This window comes from Rhea americana, unplaced genomic scaffold, assembly GCF_003343005.1.
Source record: "Rhea americana isolate MKP2758 unplaced genomic scaffold, rheAme1 scaffold_94, whole genome shotgun sequence".
Lineage (NCBI taxonomy): Eukaryota > Metazoa > Chordata > Aves > Rheiformes > Rheidae > Rhea > Rhea americana.
This window is the reverse complement of record NW_028187133.1, coordinates 3131894-3149172: the sequence shown is the minus strand read 5'-3', so window position 1 is coordinate 3149172 and position 17279 is coordinate 3131894. Positions and strand designations below refer to the sequence as shown.

At 39.4% G+C, this 17279-nt stretch overlaps 1 protein-coding gene across 1 annotated transcript in view; it reads left to right on the top strand.

Annotated features, from left to right (window-relative positions):
- The window catches only part of LRRC1 (leucine rich repeat containing 1), a 93049-nt gene that overhangs the window by 72396 nt on the left and 3374 nt on the right, over positions 1-17279 (top strand). Inside the window, exons 14-18 of the mRNA XM_085324899.1 lie at positions 334-540; positions 3246-3467; positions 5637-5726; positions 6373-6450; positions 8236-8331. Coding sequence (XP_085181025.1) covers positions 334-540; positions 3246-3467; positions 5637-5726; positions 6373-6450; positions 8236-8331 — 693 coding nt within the window. The remainder of the gene's footprint in view (positions 1-333; positions 541-3245; positions 3468-5636; positions 5727-6372; positions 6451-8235; positions 8332-17279) is intronic.

Here is a 17279-nt window from a genome sequence, read left to right as displayed (position 1 = left end):
TTAGTAGTGCAGAATAGATCATTAATGAAGACTATGGCCAGTTTCTCCTTCCTCTGAGGTGCTGGAGGTGGCCTTGCTTCCATGCACATGAGTCTCGCTGAAGATTTCCATTGATCTCAGCAGCCTTAGTTTGCTCTCTACATCATCAGTCCGTTAACATAACCAAGCGTCTCTTGGACTAAAGATACCTCTCCAGGTAAAACGGGGAAACCCTGTATTTACAAGGTGATAAAATACCTTGCAGAACTTGCCAGACAATTTCTGTGTGTATGTACTTCCTGCACTTCCTTAAAATCTATTCATTGTCTATTTTTTTTATCATCTTCCTCCCAGGACTCTATTAAGTGGCTTCCCAAGTCTCCCAGACTGTATGGTGGGCATAACTGGAGCTCCCAGGGCTCTCGCTGGGCCTCCTTAAAAGGAAAGGAAGGTTTCCATGGTGGTAACCTGTACAAGCTCAGCTCTACTAATGGAAAATGGAGGGAAGGAAGGATCAGTCCTGAGCAAGAGGCGGAGGAGCTGGAGGATCCCGATGAGGATGTAGGTAGTTTTCTTTGCAGCCAGGAAGGACTATGTTGTGCGTCTTGTGAAGAAACTACAAACTCTTCAAACCGCTGCACTTCTGGCTGGGTGGCAGTGTGCCCTGTGTCACGGGGAGGCTGGGTCTGCTGCCTCCTAGGGTCAGCTCCTTGCAGGGCTAATGTGTCCTCTCATGTCCTTGCTTGTGTTTTGCGGTAGAAGGGACAGAATCATCCTTAGTCTTTTAGTTCCTTTACTTTGCTTCCAATTAAACAATCGCCTAACCCCAGTGGAACTTGCAGCTTAGACAAGTAATCCGATCCGTGATGAAATACAGTAAGTTCGTTCGTTCTTTATTCATTTGTTTTATTTATACCTCCAATCAGCAATATTTCTCCCCTGCTTTCAGGTAAGTGGTCTGTCAGCAGAACCTGAAGCTCAAAGTCTGTCTAGTGGTGTGTGAGAGATGTGCGGGTGCTTGGGAAGACTTCCGATAGCGGGAAAGGAGGAGGTTGTGTAGGAGGAGACAGCGCTCTCCAAACCTTTCCCCTGCAGGGGACCGCTCAGCAGCCTGTCCTCCACAGGTCTGCTGGGAGTGAGGGGAGGAACTCGCCTCCCCGTCCCTTTGCTCCTCTGCCGAAGGATCCCGCCCGGGGAGCCGGTCTCGCTGCAATGCYGCTGCTGCTTCCCAGTAGGATTTTGCTGCGCCTCTCCGCTTTGCTCGTGTTCCCAAGTTCCTCCCCTGACAAGTGTTGCCTTGGGAGCTCCTGCCAGCAGCCTCTTCCGCTTGCGACCCTCACCTCTGAGCCCCCGTGCTGCCAGGCTGCCTGCTCCATGGGCCCCTCTCCCAGCCGGCTCCTGCTACTGGCTTTGGTGCCTCCGCGGGCGGTGGTATGAGGAGCGAGGAGTGGTCCGCCCCGGGCCGTTACAGGAGAGCAGCCTCTTAGGGAGGGAGGAAGAATGAACGTCCCAGTTGCCAGGGTGAAACAAATCCCGGTGCATGGCTGCTGCAACCGGCTCAGAAGCTGTGAGCCAAGTCGTTCACTGATAGCAGGTTCAGGCTTTCCACAGTACCCCTTGACTGCAACTGCGCTTGTGCCTGATGTGAATTTAACAGTSTGCATCACATGGCTGGGCCTCTTCCGTGCTGCTTGGATTACATGAGACTCTTGGGAGTTTCTCGCTTTTAAAATCTATATGTGCTCTTGATACCCGTTTCACTATATCCCTGCAATTTGCAGCACAGCTCTGTTCAAGGGCCAGGCTGTTCTTTCACGTGCTCCCCTGGGTCAGTTTGCTTTTCATGACCTGTGCACTAGTGCAGTTATTCTTCCTCGTTGTCCCTCAGCCAGTGAAGTTAATTGGCTGAGATTTGGTTATAATTTGCTGCTAGTTAAATTCCCGTTTAACTGTAAATGAAAATAGGAAGCAATCATGTCTCGTTTGCTCTTCCTGGTACTGGTGATGCTTCTTTCCATCTCAGCTGGGAGGAGATTATTTTTAAGCCTATGTTGGAGATTTTTCACAAAGTATCCAGTGGGGTTTCTGGACAGCTGTTCCTAATAACAGCCATTGCTTTTTTATTATTGGTATTAGACTTCCAAGCTTTAGGAAGACATTTATGGGGTTTATATTCAAAAACGCTGACCTTTGTTCCATCATTTTACTGCCACAGAAGATAAAAGATGAGATTTGATTTGATTCAACCTTACCAACCAAATTAAAGATTAAAAAACAATGCAGCTAAGTACAAATAAAATGTTAGATCATGGCAGAGTTTCGTTTAACCACTCTGGCAAGCAAAACTGGTGACAGAAAAATTTCATCGTGTCTTGCACTCCGTCTTTTCTGAAGCTCAAATTATTTGATGGGTGTTTTTTTAACTGTGTGTTTCTCCTTTCAAGCCCTGTGGGTTAGCTAGGGGTAGGGTGACATTATCACACCCCATACACCCTATTTCACTCAATATATCTACAGAAAAACTGCACAGATCTTTGCGAATCCCAGAGCCAGGCTTCAGAGTGGTGTTAAGGATATGCTGCCTCTGAGTCTCTAGTTCCAGTGAACCCTGAAACCACTGAACTGTTGCCAGGTTTGCGAGTCTCCATCCACGGCTATTTGCAGCTAAATAAAGTCAAATTACTTATTTCAAAAAAACATTTAAAATCTCCTCTTAGACATACATGAATGAAGTTGGGACTAGCTTTCCATCTCACACCTGAGCTCCCAAGTATAGAAGATCAGCCTTGTGAAACCATGAGAAATGTATTATTTTCTATGTGGAAAGCCTTTGCTGGAGGCTCCTTCCCCCAAGGCAGCGGATTCAGTGCTGCTGAGCTACCACTGGTTGTTCAAAATAGCTTTATTTCAGCGCTTCAGGAAAAGTCATAGGGTGTCGTTGCATTTAGTGGGGGAGGTGGAGATGAGTGTCAGATGTGCTTGTGCGTGTCAGGGGACACAGTGGAAGGCTGTACCACCTCTCAGTCCTCTCCCTGTTCCCATGGATCGCCACTGCTGTGTTTGTCCATGCTGGAGAAATAACTATTAAAAAGATACTTTTGTACGTTCACTTTAACGTTGCTGATTGGTTCACTGTCTTCAGTGAAATAAATCCTAACATACAGCGATTTGACAGAGAGGAACAAATCTGATTTACTGCATGAAGTGTCAGATAGCTTTTCTGATTGCTGTTGCGTTGTTTACCTTTTTTTATCTTTAACCCCTAGGAACCTATTTCCAAGTTTTCTGGCAGTCTTTTTGATACTGATGATAACATAAGAGATCAAAGAAATATTAGAGCAGCCCTTCAAGAAAAGCACAAAGCAACGATGAGAGGGAAAACTTTTCCAAGGATGAATAGGACACAACCACCTGTCTCAGCAGCAGTAGAGGCTGGCAGGTTTCCAGAGGACACGAGAGCTGCAGATGTGGCACAACCCCCACTGAAGGTAATGAACGACCATGCACACAAGATCTGCATGCTTGTGAGAAAATTTTCCTTTTGCGCAGGGCAATTTATAAAAGATCTAAAGGAGGACATCACGCAACGTTCAGTTCACCGAATGCAAGCCGTGGTTTGTCCTTGCTCCCAATGGCCTCTATGGAAATAGAATTTGCCCTTCAAGGAAAAAAAAAAAAAAAAAAAACCTACCTCTTTGTAGCCATATTCTTTCAATTTTCTCTTGTTTTCTATACCCAGCTTTGGAATACATAAAGTCAACCAAAAATCTATGCAGGTAGGCACTCAACTAAGTCTTTGCATATAAATGTTTAGGAATATGGCCTTAGTCTTATGGCACGAGAAGGCCTCAGTTATGCGAGAACCCCAGTGAAAATGAATTGGGAATGTTCAGGTCAAACTTTGTTAGTGAGAACTTCAAGATTTGGACTGAGATTTATAGAGGAAGCTACTCTCCGAGTTCAATGGGTTTATCACATCCTGGTATGCTTTGCAGCAGATGATGAAATGTGCCTTATGAACTGGCTCCCAGGAATCCTAGTCCACACCAGGAGCAATTTCCAGTTCACATCTCTGTGTTGAGTGGCCAGCAGAGGGGCAGGGAGGGAGGGTTTGGACAGACAGAGGTACAATCATTAGTCATGTTTAGAGAGGGAGGTAAGAGCAGAAATGCAAAGTGCTGCAGTATGCCCGGGGCTTGGGGTACAGCGCAAGGTAGGATGGCTCACCGAGCGTCACACCCCTGCTGGGACCCTCCCTAAAGCACTACTGACAAGACCAGGCTTGTGACTCCTTCGACATGCGAGTAATGCTAAATCTAACCTAAACTTTGCAGCAGTTTTCATTTGTGTAAAATTGGGTAATTTTCATGTCTATATAAAAATAAGGAATTTCAGATGAATGTGTTGTAGTTGGAAGAGTAATTGCACGCATTTGTCAAGTTGTGAAACAGCAGCTGTATTGAAATGTTCTTAATGGAAAATATCAAAAGTTATTCAAACCTAAATTATCTTAGAGAYGTGAACCAAACAGTGAAAATAAGAGCATTTTCCTTATGTGATCAGGTGAAATGTGCAGTTGAGTTGAATACAAAGCACTGTAACAATGTGTTCCTTAAATTCAACATGATTATCCTTTTATGTTTTTGAAAATTAGTTAAATTTAGTAGCAAGAGCATTAGATATTTAAGGAAAAAACAGGAAGAATTATTGAATGCAAACTGTCTTTGGAATATGAAAATAATTTTATTTGGCTTATGCTCTAAGGTATGTAAATTCAGAGGATTATCCAAGATACTGAACAGATACACTAAATTTTTGGCAATACTAGTAAAATGAAAACAAAATAGATGGATTCCAGTTTCTATTTCTTTTTTAAAAAGCTTCATGACACTTCTAAGTAAATGGTTAAAGTACTGTCAAATGTTTTGATAGAGCAGTGCGCACATACACAGACATAAAAAACCTGTAAAAAGCTTATTTAAAAAGCTACTATAATATTGCTCAAATTTAGTTATTGAGTCTCCAAAAAGTTTCTTCTGAAGCCTGAAAACAAATGTACTTCATAAACTTATCTGAAAATACTTACTTTTCACTCCTGATGTATACTGGTGATGTTGCCCTGTTAAATGCTCAGTTAATTGGTGGATTCTATGAAATATCTGATTTGGTCATCTGTTTTTCCAGCATGTGCACTTGATGCTCCCAACATAGAGCCGGGCACTTCTGTGGCACTGGCTGAAGTTGTGGCATTGCTGGCTTCAGTGGGAGTTTTGCCCCTGACTTACAGCTTGAATACACCCACTGGGTGTTAGCTGCTTCCCAGTCCGTTTCCTTTAAAAACAATGAAGCTGGTAGGAGGCAAAAGTCAGGAAAAGGAGTTGGGCAAAATAAAGTGCATATGATAAACAGCCTTTTAAAGTTCTGGCACGACTCTAAAACCTGAAGTTTAGAAATAATGCATTCTTAATGTTATTGAAGAGTAGAGACTAGCCTTGCATGCAACGGTATTTAAGAATAGCACTGTTTTTCTCTGTGCTGAATCGTATGGGGGAAATCTACTGGYGTTCAGAACGGGAGCTAGACTTTTGTTACTCGTGTACTTCATAGGTAATGTTTTTGATTAATCAGCCCACTTATTAATTATAATTCTTTTCCAGATAACCATTACTGTGTGCAGTCAATTGGGGAGTCTTGGTATTAGCATTGCTGGTGGAAAGGGCTCATCTCCATATAAAGACAATGATGAGGTGCATTTCATTACTCAAAATTTATCTAGTAATCATTAGAAAGAGATTGATGAGCAGTTCTTTGAAGCTATTATGTTCTGTTGTTTTCTTTTTGAGGTCATCCTCAATGTAACGTCACTGTAYTACTAACGCAGTTGGCAAGGGGGGAAAACGGGTAACTTATTTCCCCAAATAGATATTGGCAGTAGATTCCGATGGAGAAGCTCCTGGAGGAATGATTTTGAAAAGAAAACTTCGTATAAACAGATGATTTCCCAAAGACATCACTGACTAGTTCTCATTTTCCACCTGCACTCYGTTTGCAATCCACATACCTCTTCTGTCCCATTCCCAGGAGCTAACTTGACTTGAGAGAAGTATTTCTTGCATCTTTTCCCTTAGTTACCCTGTAAATAAAACCTTATTTCCCAGTCTGTTCCCCATGGCCCAGTGTAAACAATTAATGGCTTATATTCGTTGTTGTAAGTGTCACTCAGCCATGGAACCTTTTTTCCTTTTCCTGTGCAAAGACATTTCGTTTTTATTTTAATAGAGGAAGCRGAACAACAAGTTTTGAAACTTAATTACTTCCCATTTGCTTTTTATGTCTGAGGACAATAGAGGAAACAGCAACTTGTGTTCTGCAACTTGTGTTTTGTGTTACCAGGGAATCTTGATTGCACGGCTGCCGAAAGATGGCCCAGCAGACTTGGCTGGGGTACAAGCAGGAGACAGAGTTGTGGAGGTAGGTGGTTTGTTTCTTAATGTAAAGTCTGTTTYCTTGTTAAAATCTTTGATCTAAATTTGAGATTTGGGGAAATCTAGATTTGGTAATCTAGAATCTAGATTGGGARATCTAGATTTAGGTTTAGCTATTTAGATGCTTCCCAAACCACATCATAATAAAACCTACAATGACATTAAATCTTTRTATTCCTTTTTATTATATTCTGATTTTCAGATCTTTGTTTAAAGTGCTTTACAAAATAGTCTTCACTTTAATGGCTGGTTTATATATGAAAAATAATGGTCTTAGTAAGGACTTCTGCAACCAGCAACTCAGTTGTTTTTGCTCCAGGAAGCCTGCTTATGACATTGCATTAGATTTACYAGACAAGTTCATTGCAGCTATTAAAAAGAAATATAAATTACCTCAGCTTGTTTCTCCAAGATAATTTTTGGTTGGGAAGGAACAGCTCAAAGTAAATCCACTTGGATTGAAGCTTACAGTGCCAAGTGCCGAGGAGTAAATTTGTCTGTGTGCTATTCCACTTCAAGCCTAAYGTTTTCTAGTACGATCCTTTCTGGTGAGTCTGATGATTCCCGAGAGGTTCTCTGCAGTTGTGAAGRTCACATACATTTTGTGCCACTATGGCCTACTCTTTGACTGATTTTTCACCTACTGGGTAAAGTAAAATGGGAGGAGAATCTCTACGTTTATTTTGGTATGAAACAATGATTTTGTTTTCCAGCTTTTGTTCTCTTAAACTTTCATTATGCTAGAATTAATAGCATTTACTATAGCATACCTKTATTTAAATAAGGTGATATAGAACAAGAATTCTTGTGTATCTATTAAATTGCCCATGATAAAGTTACAGTGTATATAGTACAAAGCCAAATTCACTCTTATTTTTTATAATTGTCATACAGACTTATTAAGAGAGGATTATGTTCCTATATTCACATATGCAAGTTAGTTTAAAATTTTTGAAATTTTTGAAAGTCCTACATTAAATTATGTAGGACTTTACTTTTTTCTTTTAATAAAGGACTATCCTTACCTTTTCTTATTTTAAAAAAATTTAAGAGAGATATTAAATATTTCATGTCACTAGATTATCAGAAAAAAAAAAAAAAAAAAAAAAAAACAGGATTTCTGATTGTTGCACCCTTAACTTCTAAGCAGAGTTTCTGGTTAAGTCAGTATCTTAGAAATCTTACAATTTACTCCTGTGCCTTCATGAAACTATAATTCATTCCTATTTTTGAAGTTATTTGAAACATGCTAGTTGCTAAATTTAACAAATATGTGAGACAAGCAAAAAGAAGAAATCTCATTACTGTTCAGTCAGGCTGCTGTTACCAACAAATAGTTACATTTTCCCTTTCTCCCACAAGGTGGCAGAATCATTCATCTATTTAAAGAATGTAGAAAAACCATCTGCTTTGTGTATGTCTGGGAGATGAGAAGGAATTAGTGCACTCAGATGGGCTGTAGGAGTTTTGATGTTTTAGCCATAGGACTGATCTGTGTGCAAATAGCCAGTATTTTCTCTTGATATTATGTATTACAAGTTCTTATTCCAGAACTGGCCATTTCAACCGTTCAAATGTACAGTGTTTTCAGCAAAAATGGGGAACAGCAAAAAGAAGTGCTGGTTTATTTGGTGTGATCCTCATGCAACCTTATACAGCAAGGGGGCTAGACGTTCATTAAACTCACCAGGGAGGGAGGGAATTGCTCTTGTTTTAAACAGCGTTTGAAATAAAGGGAAAAAAAAGCAATTCTACTCCTTTGTTTTTAAAGGGGTCCCTCATTTCAGAACCAAAAGTCCTTGATGCTGGTCGTGCTGAAGCTTCACCTAAGAGCAGCCCCTTCCAGGCAGCGAATCATGCCATAACAGTAAGTAAGGGGTTGTGCTTAGCTAAATACTTCGTRTTGTCTGTCATTGATGCTAATACAATAAGTAACAATTGGCACAAAACCTGTGTGTGACTGAGTAAAAAGGAGAACCGTACCAAAGAGCAATGACCCCACTGCGCCTTTCCTGGTGGCTGTCGCTGCAGTCAGGACTCAGCGCCCAGAGGAGCCCAGCTGCTGGTGAAGCACCTGTCTAAGACATCAGATCTTTTGAAGCACTCTGAGGAAGGTGTTCATCTCCTCCAACTTCAGTGTGTGTTCTGTTGTCTGGAGTTGGATGGATAACCACCTCCAAGGTGCCTCTCTTAGGATGGAGGAGTTGAATTGCTCTCTGGGAATGATCGTTTTCATCTTTTGACTTGGGAGGGAACTTGCATGACAGGCTAAAAAAGCACATCTATGTAATGGGTGACTGATGTCAGACCAGATGAAGCCTGTCATAAATGCCATAAAAGGCAAAGGCTGAGCTTGCAGGGATTTTTTTAAAATTATTATTATTATTCTTTTAGCATTCTGATCCAGCTGCATGTATCCTTCTGTAAAAATAAACTTTCTGAAGATTTACCCCAGTCGTAGGTGTCTGCCTGCACACCTGCAAGTCTGGCTCTATTAGGAAGTTACAATAGGACAAGGTGTCTGAAGATCACACTGATGTATAGTGTCAAAAAGTATCCTGCTTGTACTAAACCTGAGGTACCAGGCAGCAATAACAGTTTCACTTACAGCAAATGCCAGAGGAATGCTTTGTTTGATTCCTCTTCTTCCAGCTTCACCCCCCMCACACACACCTCCACCCTCGGGAATAGCCAATTACAACCCCACTAATGGCAAAAAATGAAGATTCAGTACATTAGTTCATATGTTGTATAACAGATTTTTAATCATAAAACCACATTCAGTTTCTGTTAACCGTCTGAAATTTAAAAAATAAGATGATTTGTTAGTTAACTGAAAATAAGTAAATAGACCATGTGAATCTAGTTTCCTGTGAAGTTGTACTGTGTTAATTGCTGTTTAAGAAGGGTTGAATTAAGCTGCAACTTTTTTCCAAGTGGTGGACTAATAATGTTTTTCTCTTCCCAGTTGCTTATTTGCATGAAACTTAAACTTATTTTCGAGACCTCTGGTCCCCAACACCGTGTTGTGAACCATTTTGATAAGCTTTATTTTCCTGCTGAAAATGCCTCCGTTTTTTTTTTTAACATAGTTCTACTTTGTTTTCTTTATGATCTTAACCCATATTGCAGGAAGCATGAGGCTTCCCATTAGGTGGACTACTGATGGAAAGGTTGATCAGTATAGTGCTAGCAGTCTGCSTCCTTTGCAAACGTATATCACACTTCTGGTGTATTCTGCCAAAAAGAGGAAATGACCATTTTCTATGTTGTGTACTTCTTGAAGAATAGAATAATGCAGCTGGTTTCCCTACCTCCCTCCAAAGCTCCGCAGCTGTAAGGAGACAGGGAGGCAGATGAGACCAAGCTAGTTACACAAGCAAGACCCACAGAGGGCATCAACTGGCTGAAGGTGTTTCAAGCCTGGACAGGAGCCAATGCAGAAATTCAGTTGTAGAGAAACTTTTGTTTTTCTGTTTTTTATAAGAATGTCCTTTATGAATAAACTTGGTGCTGAAGCAAATTGTGCATGTCGTTGATGTTGGCCTAGGGCAGCGTTCATCAGTCTTCAGGATCGTGGTCTTTTCAGGAGTCTTCTGTTGACCTAGGAACTGGTCAGTCCTACATCTGTTCTTGCTCTGTCTTTACCCTGATGGAGTACCTTTTACTCCTCATCAACAGTCTTAGTAGTCTGGAAGACTATCATAGTGCCGGGCTCTCACATAATGCTTTGAGTGTTCAAATTAGTGGATGGCCAGTAGGCCCTTGTTGCAGGACAGAATCTTCTCCTTTACAAAAAAGCTAGGCAAAATAGTTTCCTTTGTATTTCTGACTAGGCTTCAGCAGAAGGTGGGTGCATCTGCCTGAAGGGAGGGTTGGGAAGGGCAGGAGGAAAGCGTGGTGGCAAAGGAGCTTTCAGGCTGTTCTTCCTGCTGCACGAGCTGAACTATGTGCTGGATGTGCCCATCTTCCTTCTCCCTCTCTTCCATATCATGACTCCTTTCAGGGAATCTGTCTTCATCCATTTATTTTATTGAATTTTAATAAACATCCTCTTTGCGCAAGCAATTTGTGATAATTTCTGTCCCTTACTTGCCAGTCATAGCTCTCTAGGCACCCATCACCATGGTCCATACTGTTTCCGAGAGTGGTGTTAGAGGATGATGCYGCTGCCTTATTCAGTTTTCCTCTTTGTTCTTTGCAGGCCTGATTGCTCTAAATTCCTTTCAAAGGCTCATTTGATTTGCTAATTGGTCCAGCTAAATCAAAATCCTAATCCTGTGTGCCAGCCTTAAGATTTCATGAAGATTTCTTGACAGTTTGAATGATCAGTAATTAGGTGGACAAACAAGGAAAAGTTCTTTCACTCTGAGTCATTGTTTTACAAGGGAAAAATTAKAAGTACCCTTGGTTTTAATTAGGGCTGGGCATTTTATTGAAATGTAAAGGACTCAAAACTTTAATTACAATTGTATAGTATTTTAATTACCTTATTTTGTAGACTTGTGTCAGTTATATTAGTCGCACTAAAAAAAATTGGAATCTATTTATTTTGCCTACTATTTATTATTTCAGTCTATATAGTCTGAAAATTCTTATTTCAAAATAAAATCATTTAAATTTAAACTTAGTCCTTAGATTTTAAAATGATAATCTTAAAAATTAGTATTTACATAAACATRTACATCAAAATATAGAGGATTAAAATGAAAACAGATGTGGCTATTTACACGCAGCTTTGTGTGTAGACTCATTTATGTCTAACTGAAGAAAAAGGAAGACAAATTCAGTGATACAGACAACTGAATGTTGTTCATCGTGCATTGTGTTGACTGTAGCAGAAGGAATGTTATTCTACATTAATTTGGATTTTGGAGTCTATTTGTAGTTCTTGATTTTTCTATTATTCTGCCCTCTCCTCCTTATTTCCTGATCTTCTTTTCAAACGTAGAACCAACAGTGTATTTTTTCATACATATATTCTCCATTTTTTTTGTCAAGCTCTAACTGTTCCACCAGTATCTGCTGATTAATATCTCCAGCTTTGAGTTTGGATTTCCCATGAACTTTGTCCAATATTGAATGGAGAATGTCAACATATTTCTGCATCTCCTATCACTTCATGAAGTATATCATCACATCTTCTCTGATCCATTTTTGGACATATAGATATCATAAGGAAATTAGACTTCTGTTAATACTTTATAGTTCACCTTCACTCTTACTATCATACTATTTGCTTTAATTTAATTTTATGTCTTTGTCCCATGAATTTCTTCAAGCAGATTTTTTCATATCATTTACCAGATATACAGATATCAACTATATCCAGGATTTTCGAGGAAGCTTAAACTAAGAGTGATCAATGAAAACTGATTGTATAACAGAGATGCACTGTAATGAAAATTCTGAAGAATTTCTTCAAGCTAGAAAGCAAATTGTTTGATTGCCATGTTAAAAATACAGACTTATCAAATTTTCTGGAATATGATGAAAAAATCAGAAGAAATTCTTAAGCATAATAGAAGCTATAATATATCAAAGTTTATGCAGTGAAATGTTCCAGTGTCTGCAGTAGACTAATAAGCATATAGTGTGCTACCAGAATAAATAGGCAGTTACCTTTCTGCCTACATGGTTTAGATACAAGTCATGAGAAGCCTTACATAGGTGAGAATCAAAGTAGATCTATCGTCTTCGTTTACAATTGATACAGGCTTTTCAGGAAAAAGTCTTAATGTTCTACCAGTTAAGAATCTTCTATAGTGTAAGTATCAAAATCTTTCTCTATTAATCTGAGTAGTTTTGTTCTAACCCTACCAGAAATTTTTAATCATACAATTTAAATGTGATAAATCTTCTTTCCTTCTTTCTTTAGTGATTGTCTTATCCCTTTTGATTAGAAAAGCAAGAATATTGGAACACTCAGCTCAGAGAAACATCATAAGAGAAGACAATTGGAGTGGGATACAGAAGGTCAATGTCATCTTCAAAGGCAGATTTCTTCTAAACTTGTTTCAAACGATAAAAAACTTGCTCACAGGCAATACTCTTATTGACCTATTCTGCTAATATTATATGATGTAGTGTTTTCACAGTCTTCAAGTTTTCTATGGAAAATTGCATTTTCCACAGAAGAAGCTCCTCTTCAAAATATTTTCATAACTCTTAATTTTGTCAGATAAGAGTTTTTTTTTTCCATCTTGTTTTAGTAAGGTGATTCTAGAAGTTAGGGTCTGATGCCCCACTGCCTTGCATCTTGTGCAAGCTTTTACGTCCTTGCAGAGTAGCCTATGCGGAGCCTTTTTGGCTTAGCTAAATCTGTAGAGATAGTGTAAGCTTTGGGAGATCTCAAAGATAATGCTGAAATAACCCTGAGATATTTAAAACTCTAATTATCTGCTGTCTAATCTAATAAGTTTTTGGTAGGAAGAATGAGCAATGCCACCTCAGTTCTTACTCCACCCCTCTACTTGCCATGTGATCTCCTCCTTAATTTCTTTTTCTGTTGAAATTATGCTTTTATATAAGTAATTGAATATGCTAAATAGCATAAATATCAAAATTTTTAGTCATTAATTGATCTTTTCAAGATGCTATATTTAAGTATCTCAATATTACAGAAAAAAATCTATAAAGTAAAACTGTCATATAGCGGGCAGTAGAAGCAAAAATACAGATAAGAGATGAGTAGACTCAAGCAGGGCACCAARAGTCATGTGGTAGGACTTAACATATGCTTTGAGAATAAAATAGGCTAGTTATAGCTATTTGACCTACCACAGTAACACGAGCGGTCAGTAATATCTCACTTTTCGAAAAGTGAAGGATTTTGTACTAGACATCTTCATGGATTTTGTRGAAATTCAGCAGGAAAAGAGACTATTGCCGAATTCCTGCAGGTGTTCAAGTGTGACCATTTCGTTCCACAGTGGTGATAGTCTTATCTTCAAAAATTGAAGAATTAGTAACTGGAGATGTGGGCACAAACGTAACGTTGGTCATGTAGGCAGTATCTTTTCAGTCATTTGGTCTCCTAATGTGATTCAAGCTATGAATTTTCTTAAATTTTTTTAGCATTTGGCCATAAATGTTTATACAGGAAGCAAGTAAATATAACAAATAAGAAAAAAAGCAGGTTCCAAAGCGTCAGAGAAGTCAGCATCCAGTGGTACATTAGAAGATGAAAGAAATGGACAGAGGACAATTTACATAAGTGGTTTGAGTAAAACAGAAGCCTTTTGTGTCCAAGGGAATTGCAGATATAACATGATGCGTTGRTCCTTCATTTTTTGTCTTATAAAATGTGATGGTAAATTTGACTTCACCTTCTTTGCCTTTTGCATTTCCCCTGGGAGGCACTAGACTACCTTACAAAAAGAAGAGAGAGGAGCTTAGCTTTAAATGTGGCATGCCCAAATAACGAGACACACACACTGGGAGATGGGTAAAACATTCAAAGTGTTCTCTTACTACCCCAATAGCAAGTGAAGAAAATGCTTGGGTTTTAAACCTGGTCCCTAAGAGATATCGATCTCTAGAAAATTCCCACAGAGTAAATTTTAGGGGAAGGCGAACTGGAGTGAGCACTTGTCTGGTGCATCGAACCTAGAGGAAACCACGCTGAGCTAAATTAGATTTTAGAGCAAACCACCAAGCATGGGGTGGGGAGAGGGACAGGCTCGTGGGAGAGGGACAGGCTTGAACTGCAGCCTCTGCGTGGGGCCCTCGCCAGCCTGCTGCAAGCAAAAGCAATATAGCGAGTTCCAAAATACAGTGCCAGAGCAGTGCTTGAGSGTGGTGTTGCTGCTCCAAGTGTAAGGATAAACTGAATTTTGTGCTCCCCTCTCRGGGCCCCCGAGCAGGAGTAGGCGCTGCCCCAGCACCCTGCTCCTCTYGCGGCGCTGGCGAGCCCGGGGCACTTGGCTGCTTGAAGCAACCGCTTGCTCTGTCTGTGCTTGGAGTAGCTCCGTATTCCCCAGGTCATAGGAAAAGTGYATGCCTCCATCTCTCCGTCTGACTTCACAGGGTTTGCAGGTTGGCTGAAAGCCTAGAAAACAGTGAAATAACACTATAAACATGCGGGGAGCAGTGAAGGAGCTAGGGATTTCCAAGAGTACCAGAATTAAGGGAGCATCTTAAAATATATGTAAGTCAACATGCTCTTGATAACATGCTATAAAAGGGAAGCGGTGTTGAATGCTTAGATTACATTTGCAAATTTGTGTGGTTGTGCAAGCACAGTTGCACCTCAGATGGTTTTCATTACCTGGAAGACACCGTACGTCTAGTCRGTCTGCTGTAGCCACCTTTTTCCTGCTGCACCCGTTGTCTTACCTTCTTCAATCGGAAAGCTGAAATTACTTGTGAATATTGAGTTCAAAATGCATTAATTAGATCTTTTTCTCATCTTCAACTTGTATTTCTTGTATGCTTTCTTTTGGAGAGACGGTTACTTTTATCCATTGTCTCTGTCTTCGTTAACAAAGCATTGTATTTCTTTAATTAAGAAACCAGCAGATGCCAATTTTGACTAAACAGAGCAGAAGKATAGTGGTTAATCTCTTTTCTGATGTTCTTATACATTTTGGCACCTTTTAAAACTGTTATTTTAAAAAATCCAGCTACRTGTAATATTTCTTAAGAGTTAATAAACGACCTCCTTCACTCAGACYAAGGAAGGAAATTTGATTTAGACAGTGACTAAATATAGTCATTGCCAAGTGCAACCTTTTGCATCCAGCAAAGCCATGTTTTTATTGTTTAGTGAGAAATCCAAATTTACTTCTCTTAAAGTCTAAAAGACTGTTARCATCACCAGTGGTGGTRAGGAAGAAGAAAAAAGAAAAAATAGTAATAATAATAATAATTCAGGTGTGAAAAAGTGAAGTATTTCATGAGGTTCAGGTAAACCCCTACAAATGCTCTCAACTAAATTTTTTTTTTTCCTGTTTTCACTAGCTGAAGTATACAAATAACAGCCCAATTGCGCATTGGTGTCAGTGAAGATCTGTTGTTAATCTAAAGCTTTAAAAATATATACTGTTTAGATACCTGGAGTCAAACTAGGTAAATGTCCTTCCTCGAGCTGTTTCCTGGCTGGGGGATATTTTTGTTAAAAAGTGATCTCTTTGAACTGGGGTTAAAAGTGTGTCTGTTTTTCTTCCAAAAGGCTAATCCCAATCCCTTTCCCTGCCTCTGTTCTTTCAAACTTTAGCCCTTCGTGTGACCTAGCTCTTTGCAGTTTGTAGCCCATCTCCCCAAAGGGTGGCCCGGCTCTCTGCTTCCCTTTGACCTATCACTTCTGATTAAGTCTTTTATGTGAAGCTTGTGTTTTGGCCCCGACCTTGTCTTTATAGCTTTCTCGTCCTGTGAAGACTGGAGTAAGAAATCTGGAGGAGGAGGTTGGAGGAAAGTGGGTTTATATAAGAGAATAAAGATGAGGGGCTTTGTTCTCTTCTGCTTTTTAAAGATCATAAAAATACAGTGAGCTGTGATTTACGGACTGTTCTGTAACCTTTTGGATGAACATTTAATTAGAGGTGGAAAAGGAAAATGTACGTGTACAGTTGGAAGGTAAAAATTAAGCAGAGGCTAACATATTTGCAGGCCATTTCAATTACCATGTTTTAACAAGATGTTACGTCTCAGTTGAAGCATCATATCTGCTTGTGTATTTGTTCCCATCCCATTTCAACCCATGCCTCCAGTTATTTAGCCTGGTCCATTTTGCTTTCAGCTGCGGTGGGCTAGGAGCGCGTACAGAGCCCATGACTGTGTTTTTATTGAAGAACTTCAACTTTCAGCAGAGCGTGATAATTCCATAAAATAAGATGGTCTGAAATAATCTGATTTATAGCTATGCCCAGTTGTAGACAGAAATGAAATTACCTTTTTACTGTTTGAAGTCTTAGTGTTTATGTTGACAAAATGTAAGGAATAAGCAAACAGCGAAATAAAAAAAATTCTAATACTAAATACATTGGGTTTTGGTGCAGGACATGTCCTTTGTAAATGCCTTTTAGGCATTGAAAATATATTTTCAGGGAAAAATTAAAATAATAACCTTTCATATTATAAATCATACAGTTTTCTTTTACATATTTTGATGGCTTTGTATTGACAGATGCTCTGAGTGTTATTTTAATAATGAGTTCATGATGATGGCAAGTGAGTAGGAGGACTTTGGAATTTCAATAGAATATTTTAAACAAGTTTAGACACTATTCATTAAAACTAGTGGAATAAAACAATGGCATGAACTGACAGAGAGTCCAAAATAAAATGTCCTCCTACACTAAAATCAATTTTTCTAAAAAGTTACTAGTAGAAGAAGGAACTCTCACACATTCCCTAGGAATGCTATTGTAGAGCTCAACTGTCTGAGTGGGAAAGACTTTCCTTATTTCCATCCTAAGTGTCTCTTTCTTGCCCTGCCTGTAATGAGCAGTGAAAATAGCTTCTTTTTCTGTGACCTTTTGTATGTGAGCTATGTGTATTCAGATATGCATACTGAAAAAAGCTCCCAAAGCAATTCTTACCTATTAAAAAGTTGTGGTCAGTAGAGKTGAACATAAAAATCAGAAAACACCAATAAGAGAGTATCCCACTAGGATTCTGGGAAGAGAAGCGGTGGGTATGAGAAAAGGATTGAACAACAGGCAATATAYTGGAAATTCAGAGGTGTTGAGGTTTCTTGTTTAGGAAAAAAAAGGAAAAAAGGAACATGAAAGACAGGAAAACCTAAATGCTGATTTTCTTGCAACCAAGGTCAATTTGAGGGCAGTGAAGGAGAGCACTGGGTTGCTAAGGATA